The sequence below is a fragment of the Onychostoma macrolepis genome, chromosome 11 (genome assembly GCF_012432095.1).
Source record: "Onychostoma macrolepis isolate SWU-2019 chromosome 11, ASM1243209v1, whole genome shotgun sequence".
Taxonomy (NCBI): Eukaryota; Metazoa; Chordata; class Actinopteri; order Cypriniformes; family Cyprinidae; genus Onychostoma; species Onychostoma macrolepis.
Window position 1 is genome coordinate 6,531,948 of NC_081165.1, and position 11,400 is coordinate 6,543,347.

At 38.4% G+C, this 11,400-nt stretch overlaps 1 protein-coding gene across 15 annotated transcripts in view; it reads left to right on the top strand.

Annotated features, from left to right (window-relative positions):
* The window catches only part of atp2b2 (ATPase plasma membrane Ca2+ transporting 2), a 147,429-nt gene extending 138,414 nt beyond the window's left edge, over positions 1-9,015 (top strand). For 8 of the 15 annotated variants that reach the window (XM_058791058.1, XM_058791055.1, XM_058791062.1 and 5 more), the window contains one exon: positions 6,030-9,015. In XM_058791058.1, coding sequence (XP_058647041.1) covers positions 6,030-6,338 — 309 coding nt within the window. In that variant the 3' untranslated portion in view covers positions 6,339-9,015. Of the gene's footprint in view, positions 1-307; positions 480-2,975; positions 3,028-6,029 lie in introns of all 15 variants that reach the window. The other 7 variants (XM_058791063.1, XM_058791065.1, XM_058791069.1 and 4 more) reach the window with 5 other exon arrangements.
* Positions 9,016-11,400: the final 2,385 nt, after the last annotated feature.

Below are 11,400 nucleotides of genomic sequence, written 5' to 3' on the forward strand. Positions count from 1 at the left end.
TGTAGTAGCATGCAGATCATTTACTGTGAATTGCTATGGCCTGTTGTTTGTCATGTGACATGATAACAGTACTGTTCTAGGCATAATGATGCAGTCCCTCGGCAAGGCTCTCGAAGGTCTCTGGGCGTTCATCATGACTGCTGTCGAAGCTGCAGCAGCGGGGAGGAGGACCCTTCTAAAGCCATCAAAGCCACAGTGCTAATTTCAGATGAAGTGTTTAATGTGTGATGAGGGCCTGTCATAGTCTTCTAAACCATGTCCATGTGATGAAGCATTGCTCCATGTATTTCTCTCCCCCTTCCTGCAGATCGATGTAGTGAACACGTTCAAGAGCGGGACTTCCTTTCAGGGGGCTCTGAGACGCCAGTCCTCCACCACCAGTCAAAATCAGGATGTAACCAATGTTTCTAGTCCTAGTCACGTGTCCTTGTGCAATGCTCTTTCCTCTCCTACCAGCACTGCTGCTGCTCCCTCTGGGCGTGAGTGACACTCTTCTTTGGGTGTTTGTCAGGGATGCCCTTGGACTCCAGACCTGAAGTGGGCCATTCATAACGAAACCCAAAAATGTCCGGATGCAAAGAGATTTTAACTCTTTTTAAAAAAGTTATGTCCCTGTTGAAAAAAAACAGCATATGCAGGTTAAGTATGTTTTGAAGCATTGCTGCTGGTTTGAGCTGGTCCTTAGTTGGTCATGAGCTGGTTTTAAGCTGGTTATGAGCTGGTCCTGAGCAGGAGCTAGTTGCTTTGGACCAGCACATGACCAGCTTAATCCAGCTCAGGACCAGTTTAAACCAACTCATGACCAACTAATGACCAGCTTAATCCAGTGCAAACCAGCTACCATGCTTCAAAACATACCTAACCAGCATATGTTGTTTTTTTCAACAGGGGGATCACAAATCTGGAGCCAGAGCATTGCAAAATATGAGATGCGGCCCCTACCTAAATATATCCATGTAGGTCATGAAAGTTCAAATAGTTCAAAAAGTTCAAGTATTACATTTCAGACTGAACACTGAACAGTAAACATTATGAAAAACGCATCACAGGGAAGCAGCTCTGCAGCAGAGATTCTAGAAAGAAGCTCTGTTCTGCAATCTGTTGCAAATATAATACTGCATTAATCTTATGTGAGGGTTACCATAATTACGAGACAACAGCTACTCAGAGCTGTTCATATTCTCTGAGTCAGAAATTATTTGTTTCTATGGCAACACCAAAATGGATCCATGTACAGCTTTGTTATTGACAACAAAATCCTTAAAGGGACATCGGATGCAAAATTCACTTTTATGTTGTATTTGCATAAATGTGTCTTAGCAGTGTGTGGACACATCCACCCTACAATGATGATAATCCATTCACTCTTTTTTTAATCCCCCAAAAACCTAAACAGTCTCGATTATCAAGCCGTTTTGATTTTCTTAGCAGTATGACGTCATTCTGCTCAGGCCCCGCCCACGGCCACTGACAGACTGTCCTATATTAGCATATTTCCGACCTCAGCCATGTCTCGTAGGCAATGCAGGTGTTTCATAGTTGCATGTATAAGTGAACATAAGAGTCTTCATTTTCTCCCGACATATGAGTCACTGAGGACACAAAAAGCGAAAGAGAGGGGCGGGTGAGCAGTAGCTCATTAACATTTGAAGAGACGTGCACCGAAACAGGTCGCCGTATACAGAACTATTTGTGACAAGGTAAAAAGGTTATTGTTTTACACAACCATTAAGGAATTTTAACTAAAGTATTTTGCAGACATTTCATGATTATCTTAAAGGATCATTACCGACTTATGGAAAATGGCTCTTACGAAAATTATCCATTGTTTTACTACTAATAAAACCAAAACAACATGGTTACTACAATTACACCATGGTAACTGCAAATTAACCATGGTTTTGCTTCACTAACCATAGTTTAACCATGGTATTTGTAGTAAAACTGTGGTTTTACAAATGGTAATCAATATGCCAAAAAAAACTTTTAAAAACACTTTTACTACAATAAAACCATGGTTAATTTCCGTAAGGGGGGCATCTGATGTCCCCTTTAATCACATGAATTCACCTCGATACACTATTACAAAGTCATTGAAAAATAAGGCGCACACCACATTATGACTTGTAATAAAACACCATGGAATTCCCCGTTTGAAATGTACAAGCTTTCGATAAAGACATGATTTGTTGGAACCTTTTCATTAGTAAGTAATTCTGAGTTTACAGGTCCTTGGATAATTATGAAGTATGAAGACATTTAGCACCATTTAGCGTGTCATTTCATTATGTTAATTGTGAGTTTTAAAGAACCACTGCACACTCTGGCCAGATTTGTGCTCAGGGTTCAGATAAGGCATGATAACTGGCCTCAAAAACCTCCATTTCAGCCAAGGGTATAGTATAATATGTTATTTTTGGAGGCTCTTAAAAAGGTGAAATTGACTTCATTTGTAGTCCTACACTCAATATCAGTCACATGGCATTTACAACTCAGATGACTGACTCAAAAAAGTTCTGTGGTTCCATAAGATATGTCAGATTTCAAATTGTGCACTACTCACGCAGATTACAAATTGCAGGTACTTTGTCAATTGATATCTTTCTGCAGGTTGTTTATTAAGTTATATTTTTGGGTGTTTTTTTAAACTTTCAATAGGACAGTGTGTCCATATGTCAGAGCACTGGCCACAGGGCTATGGCTCCGACAGCTACAGTGGGAAGATCTGATAGACACTTCTAATCAGGCACTACCATTGGGTCCAACGGAGATTTGGCATTACACCGGAGCTCTCAAACAATTTCTTATTCTTTAGACATAGATAATTAGTGTAAAGTATTGTCAAAGGGCATCCCTGAAAATCTGCTTTGCTTCTGATTCCTTCTTACTCTTCATATCACTGTTTATCAGATCATCTTTAACCGACTTCTCAGAAGAACATGTGTTTCAATGTACCATGTGTTTGTTTTCCCCAGAGTGCTAAGAGCCCTGGACAAAGGGTGCAGCCTACGAAGTGAATTTCAGGTTGTGAGTCCCTCCATTGTCCGTCGCAAAATTGATGTGAACTAATATTCCACCAACAAACTCACCAGGCTGGGTAAACATTCAAGTATAGCCAACTGTACCATTCCCCACTCAGCTGTAGCCTGACATGTTCTTTCGAAATGCTCTAGGCTGCATTGTTGAAGTTAATCTATTGATCACGGGAGGATGTTTTGTTCCCTTTTTTTACATTTTTCTCTCCACACAGCTACGGAGACGTGTGAAGAGAGTGGCGCTTCCTCCCCATAGTCTTGTCTTATTTGTCGTCTGTGTGATGTAGATCCGAGGCCCACAGCGACCCATTATGTCTCGTGGCTTTACTCTGTTGGTCATGTAGTCTGCTGTGTGATGCTGACAGCTGCAGAATCTCACTAAACTTTAGGCCAGTCTTCATCTATGTGATTCCTTCTGACATTTGTTTTCATCTGTCATTCAGACCTGTTTGTTTTGGCTTTGTAAGTTTGCTCTTAGCTAGGTTGAAAGCGTGCTATTTCCTACCAGGACAGAAGGTAAAAATTAGTTTGATGTTCATTAGACATAGTTCGCTGATTTCAATCATTTTATGTTCAGCAGTTGGTGGTATGATAGAGGCTCTGTTCCAAACCCTATCGAGCTCCTAACCTTTGCTCTGGCATCTCCCTCCAAGAGAGTGGTTTACACGGACAGTGACAAAGGCTGCAAGTTACTCATTTTCAGTTGGGGCAGTTCATAGACGCGGATATACAGTTTGAGTAGGAGCATCTGCTAGTAACCAACAGTATACACACTTAGGGCCAGTTTTACTATAAGCTTGTGCCAGCGCAAGCCATCTTTTAAAATAATAAAAATAGTACTGTTAGGTTTTACTGAAGACACAGTGACGAATTAGCGCTAAAAAAGCATGGACACAGTTATTTTTGTGCCTGGCCTTATTAGGAGCCACAGAGAACAGAGAGCGTGTGTAGAAGGTAGAGGATTTTTCCACATGTATTCATTTATTTGGAATGCCAGAAGAATACATTATCCGAACATATCGTTTGGCAAGCCATGTTATTTTTAATTTGCTTTAGAAAATAAAAGAAGACTTCGAACCCTCAACTAGGAGTCAGGCAATACCAGGTCAATCAAAATTTCTTGCAACCCTATATCTTTTGGCCTTCGGTTCTTTTAAACTTACTGTGGGTTATTTATTTCTTTATTCTTTATTTGCGACTACGCTAATATGCACTGCGCTTGGTATATTGCGTCGGTCGATATGTAAATTAAATGTTGCGTTTGTGTTCTTTAATTTGCGTGATGTTAGTAAATCCCCCGCAGAAATTTCCATGCCCATCAGCGCTGTTTTGGAATTGTGCTCTCGCGCTGATTTGCACCGTTTAGTAAAACTGGCCCTTGGAAACTTATGATTTTTTTTTCATCTACCCTTTATGGCAATGTCCTGGAGAGTTTAACTTCAACTTGTCCCCAACACACTTGCCTGGAAGTCTCTGGTCATCCTGAAGACCTTGATTAATTGGACCTGGAGCTAAACTCTGCAGGACAGTGGCCCTTCAGGCACAGGGCTGGACACCCCTGCCTTAAGGTAGCATCCTAAGCCAAACATAATCTCATTAGTGACGGATCTAAAACGTTCTACAGTGAACTCTGATTACTCGCGGTTAAGAAAAATTGATCACAATGCTAGTCTGATATTAGTGTGTTACTAAGCTAACAACTCAACACTTTCCAAAACTTTTCCTGGAGGGCCACTGTCCTGCAGAGTTTAGCTCCAACACTGATTAATCAGCTAAACTCAGCAAGGCTCCATGGACAGGTTTGGATACCCTCATTCTTAAAAGCAGGCAAGCCAGATATTGGCTATTAACTTTTTGTCAATGCTTTGAAGAATTGAATAATATACAAAAAATTCTCAACCACCATCTTGGATGAAAATGAACACCAAGCTTTTTGCAGTGCATTCTGGGATTGCCTTATCTGTGTGAAGGACCTTAGAATTCGGCCAGAAGAATTTGACATCTTGCTGTCTAGGTAGGCAGCTCACAAGGTTGTGGAACAGGACCATAGACTGTATGCATCATTAGTTTAGTGTGAGAATTATGCCTAGATTATTGTACTTGCTTGTTCGTAATTGTAACCTTTGAAGCAGAATACTTGCTACGCCCAACTAGTACAGTAAAATATTTCTAGGAAGTCTCAGTTCCACACAGTAACAACTTATTAAGTGATTCTCCTATTTTTTTAGTGTAGTTCCGTGAATCTGAACAAAACTCTTCGGCCTATACTTGAGTGTTTACACAGAGACGCATGGAGTTGTTGAAAGAACAGACTTGTGTTTGTTCTCATCTATTTTCTTATTCCGCAGTCTGTGTGCCTGTGTTCATCTCCACATGGTGTTGTCCTGAGCTGCATGTTGTGTGTAGTCGTTGAGTTGGCTTGTCAAGCTTTTGGTTCGCTTCCATCATCGTGTTGTGACTCTATGCTCTTGAAGCATAGGCTCTTCCTGTCCTGTCATCCTCTATCTAAGTCTTTGTAGATGACTTCTCTTTTGTTTGCCTTTGACTTTGTGTTTACCTTGAAACTCATCCCGGATCTCAATATCTAATCTACTCCTTTTACCAACTTTCCACGAAATGTGTTCAACTTGCATGACATTTTGGTTTTCCTTTGTTTTTTACTTCTTTTGTTCCATTTTTGTTGAATTAACAATGCTTGTCTCTAGGTATACAACACTTTGGACCATACACTGTATACTGTATTGTGTACTTTACGGGACATAAGAGCATTGCCTGTTTTCCTTTCCAGTCTCTTTAGTTTACCATGAGTTTGAGTTATGTTCTTTTCGATGCAATCCTTAAACTGTGCACGGTAGAATAAGTGAATTAGGGATGCTTTCCAAATGTTTTTGGTGGGTCCACGGCCTTTCCCTCCTCCTGTTGTCACTGTGCCACTGGGGGGGTCTTCCGAGCTCACTTTCCAAGCCTTTGACAGCGATCTCTTTCTTCATGCAGATACGTGTTGTGAACGCATTTCGTAGCTCCCTCTACGAAGGCTTGGAAAAACCCGAATCCAGAACCTCCATCCACAATTTCATGACTCATCCAGAGTTTAGAATAGAGGACTCCACACCTCACATTCCTCTCATAGATGACACCGACATTGACGACGAGGCAGCCAGGAAGAACTCCAGTCAGCCCTCATCTCCAAACAAGAACAACAACGCCATCGACAGCGGCATAAACCTGACGACCGACACGAGTAAATCTGCTGCTTCCTCCAGTCCCGGGAGCCCGCTTCATAGTCTGGAGACATCGCTTTAGCCACATCACGTGGGAGACCGCTCAAGAATCATCTTAGACTCTACGTTTAAAAGCGCTCCGGAGTGCACACGAACGCGGATCGTGTACTGTTGACTGTACGTATTTATGGTCGCGCCACATTCTTTTATCGAACGCATGAACGACGACTGACTCGGACGATCGCGGAGCGACTCGAGAAACAATACAAGAGCGCAAGCGCACCGCTCCCACTTCCTGAGGAAACGACAGACTATTACGAGTAATTTAAATCAAATTCAGCTATTATCGTTGCTCCTGCATGAATGTACATTACCCAGGTTTTTATTTGGAAACCTTTATTTTTATTTAAACCGTTTTGATTTGATTTGATGGGATGTGCGGTGGACTGCTATTTTAAGACAGCTTCTCTGATTCACTGATCTGTGAGTATTGTGTGTGGCATGTATCTAATTGTATAGATTTATTTGGTTATTGATTAAGGTGTATCCAGGTCGCAGGAGGTCGAACTTGCACAGTAGATTTGCACCTGTCGGAAAAAGAGAAACCCATGGAAATTAGAATTTATTAAGCGTACATATATATTTATAGACATATTATAAATATATATTTACAGAGTTTATCTTTATTTGTTGGCATGTTGCCTTGTTCTGCTTCAATAACTACTTTAACTTATTTATGTCCTAAAGAGAATGTAATTTGTTTACAAACCTGTAGATACGTCCTGGTTTCTTTGTAGGGTTTAAAACTTCTTTGTAGGGTTCAAAACCACGCAGCAGACGTAGTTGGAACAGCTCACGTTGTTCAGTACTCCTGTAATATCGGACTCTAGATGTTTTATTTCCAATTGTGTGCTGGACTTGCCTGCTATTTTGTCATATAATGTAGATATTTTTAGAAGATAACAAAAGAAACCAAAATATAGTGGGATATATCATTCACGTGGCATCGAAGTATTAAACGAGTGTCGGGATCGATGGCTCTGAGCACCCCGAAAACATCCAATCAGTTTGGCTGGCATCGAAGGTTTCGGCGATGAACTTGTGGTCGGCCTCAAACGTGAGCAGATATATCAGGTTGGATTTAAATATCTTCTTTAGAAGTACATACTATTTAACATAAAATAGTTTCAGTTCCGTGTGACCATCAGAAGCTGCGATGGGTTTTATGTTGGAAACATGTAAACTAAGTTATATCTGGCATCTCTGTATGGAAATCAAAATTGTGTTCAAATATTGTGATTTATTGTGTTGATTCTTCTTTTTGACATTTAATTTGTAGATTTCTTTTGGATAAAGGAAATGAACCCAGCTGCTGAGCTGACGACACTTTGAACAACTGAATTATGTCATGTAACGAAACGAAAAGAAGGAATGTTGCTTTTGACTCTTTTCTTAAAAAAAAAAAGAAAAAAAGAAAAACCCAAACCAACAAAAAAAAACTAAAAATATATCTATATATACATTTATGATCCTTTTCTGCACTATCCGGATATGAATGAATTTCTGTGGTGTAAATTTAGATGTGCTTCTGTGTTCAAATCAAGCTTGTCTTCCTGCAGTCAGTAAATATACTCTAGCATCTCAACAGTATTCACTAGTCGTTAACTATTTATTGTACTCTAGAAGCGAAAGGACAAACGGGGGTCTGTCGGAAGGCACACTTATGAAGTCACCCATGTATTCATTGATATTCTTTGGAATTGGAAAGGCATGATGTCATACACTTAATATGCAAATCATTTTTCTCCATCGTTCTTAAATTTGAACTTTTTTGACAATTTTACTCAACAAGACAAGGTGCACAAGCTTTAACTGTTAGCTCAGGCATAATCGACGAGAGAAATATATATACGGAAAACTGAGACAGATTTTTTTATTTAATTTTTTCCCCCCAGAAATTGTTTGCCTTTTATCATGTTAAAGGGGTAGTTTACTCACAATCACGCCATTCTAAATGCATCATGAAAGCATATGAAACAACAGAAGCAGATTAAAATAAAGGTATTGTCTACAAAAAAATCACGACCTCCTCCGTAGCTCTCCTTGGCGTGTTCGTGAGAGAGCTAATGATGAACAAACTGATCTTTTCAATTGATCGGCTGATGGGTGAACTATCCCTTTTAACGCATGTCAAAGCCTCATTCACAATCATCCTGTACAATGACCAAAAGAATCACCTCTGACATGTTGAAAGGCGTTTGGGGAGTTTGTCTGAAATGTGCGTGGACTGCAATGGCTCCAGATGAGATCTTTTACGGTACGACTGGCCACTTCAGTTGAATTCAGTTTAGTTCTGCGCCCTGTGTTGACGGGCCTAATAACGGATGCAGTTTCAAATGTTTAACCAATAAATCGGAAGGATGGCAGTGTTCTAATAATCACAAATAATAATATTTCTTGCAATACATCAGCTTCTATGTACTGTACTTAGCAGCATGCGTTTTGTGGAACAAAGAGCATACGACGCCACAGGTACTTTTGGCGCACTAGCAATTTATGGGTAAATGAAAAGTGTTCATCCATCTTGTTTTTATGAATTTTATAATCTATACAATAATTGTAAATAAAAAACTCAATGTCTTTGTTCATTTAATACTATGCAAAAAGTCAAGCTTTCTGATTGTTTCTCATCTACCCTAGAGTGTGTTGCTGGAATGTTTGTGGTCTCCAAGTCAGTAAAACAACAACAACAAAAAAAATTGTGATGTAAATGATTTTCTAGCCTGAGAACATGAACTGACTCTTGTTGCTTCACTGTCCATACCACGATTCCAGACAGGAGCGCAAGTGATACAAATGAAATGAAAGAAAAAATGACAAAAAACAAGCACTTAATAAATTCCCCGAGGAGCATGAACCCGTGTCCCGTGAGCAGTGTGCGTGTGTGTGTGTGTGTGTGTGTGATCTTTCATCTCTAGCACGTGCTTCGATGTGCTGGGTTTGGTGCAGATGTTTCAGAGCTGCAGCATCATTATAGTAAATGTTAAAGCTAAAGTACGTGCTTTAGTCTGTCTGCTTTAATTAACCCCTTAACTGTCACCCCCCATTTTTGAGCATATACATGAAAGTGCACTATCCAGACTTAAACTCTTATAATTCATGAATACAGACATAAGGTTGGACTCTTTTTTAAGAAGACAATCAGCAGATTACTGCAAAAGTGGAATTATTTTAAAATATGAAAGTAACAAAAAGTTATAGAAGTTTAAATTTACTGTAAAGAAAATACAAAATATTTTTTTTTATATTTTATATAAAATAAATATTTTACATAACAGGTTTTACTCTAAAATTGGCATAAAATTAAAGCCTTATGTCTCAATAAGTTATGTTCCAAATTTGAAGTTGATATGAGAAAAATTGAGGTTTCTGTGAGATTTTATTTAGGGCGTCATACCACAAACAGCCACCGGGTGCCATTCGACTCCATTTAATTTTTTTTATGCATTTTTCTGTCACAAATGTCTAAATTCCTCGGTCAATATTACTCCGATCACAAAAAGACCACCACATATGGAATCCAAACATGAGAGTCAGACCTTTCCGACAATATGTATTTTGTCAAGATTATAAAAAGTTTTGATTCTAAAAGACCGTAATACATTGTGTAATATGACACTTGACACCACCCACTAAGGGGGAGGACACAGCCAAAAGATTTTAAAGTACAATTTCCATGGTAACGCAATGTCCGATTTCAAAATGGTTTTCATAGGATGAATTTTCAGCTTTTAAGCTTTCAAATGATATATAATTTATGATGATTACTCAAATATTTGATAGGGAAAAAAGACAAGAAAAAAAAGAGCGCCAAGCGTCCCACAGGTGGGACGGTGACAGTTAAGGTTGGGATTTCTTCATGATATCATGTGACTCCACAAGCTGAAATGGTCTCCAAACGCTGTGTAGCCGTATATGGGGCCGCTGTGGTTTCTACTGCGGATAGTTCTAGTCAGTTTGAGTGCCAAAGCTAAGATATTTTTGTTGTTTTTATTTGGACTCTATTGTGGTTATATTTGTTATAATATTCTTAAAAGTACATCTTATTAAATTGTATAAATGCACTATTTAACCTAATATTAAACCAAGACATACAGCACGCATTGCAGTTTTGAGATGCTAAAACTATAGATTTGGAACTACAGTCCTGTGGTTCCTCTGCTATAGGACACATGTGTGAGCCAGGTTTATTTCAGTATCATGAAGATACTAACTGAACTTTTTTCTGCTTTTTCATTTTAGTTAAAGTTTTAGTAATTTTGTTGTGTGTTTTTGTCATTTTATTAGTGCTTAATATTTATCAGTTTTATTATTATTATTACTCCTATTTTAAATTTGTCTATAGCTTTTATTAATTTTATATCAGTTTTAGTTTGAGTTATTTTAGCACATAAAGTAAAATAAATAAAGTTCATTTTTTCTTTAGTTTAAGTAAACTATAATAACTCTGATTCAGATGTGTGAATCAAGTGCCAGATTAATTTCATTTTTAGCAAAGGTTGTACTTATATCAAATTCCCAATAGACATTTATTGCTACTAACCTTAAGCCTAACCACAATGTTATTTCAACCCCACCTCAATAAGTTTGCAATGCATAAAGTAAATTCACACAGTTTCAGTGTACCTCAAAATAAATCATAATAACAGAAGAAAATTGATAATAAACATTTCTGAATACCGTACAATAGCAGTCCTGAATGAAAGCCTAGCTATATTATATCCATTCATTCTCTAAACCACTTCTCCTCCCAGCATCTCAGGCCACAGACGGATAATCCATGGGCCAGATGGTTTATGGGCCATTCCACGAAATCGGTGCATTTACCACTTGGAAAAATAAAATAAATAAATACATAAGTTGAATCAACATTAATATATATATATATATATATATATATATATATATCCATGAAATGAAGACACCTTAAAATGACAAGAAATTGTATTGTGCCATCTCAGGCTATGCAATTTATTATTTTATGACTATTTTTCTGCCTCATGGTATTTACCTTTGGTATTTTTGTCAACCCTGTTACAGACACAAGCGTTACTATATACTATAGTTTTAATTAGAATAATGTG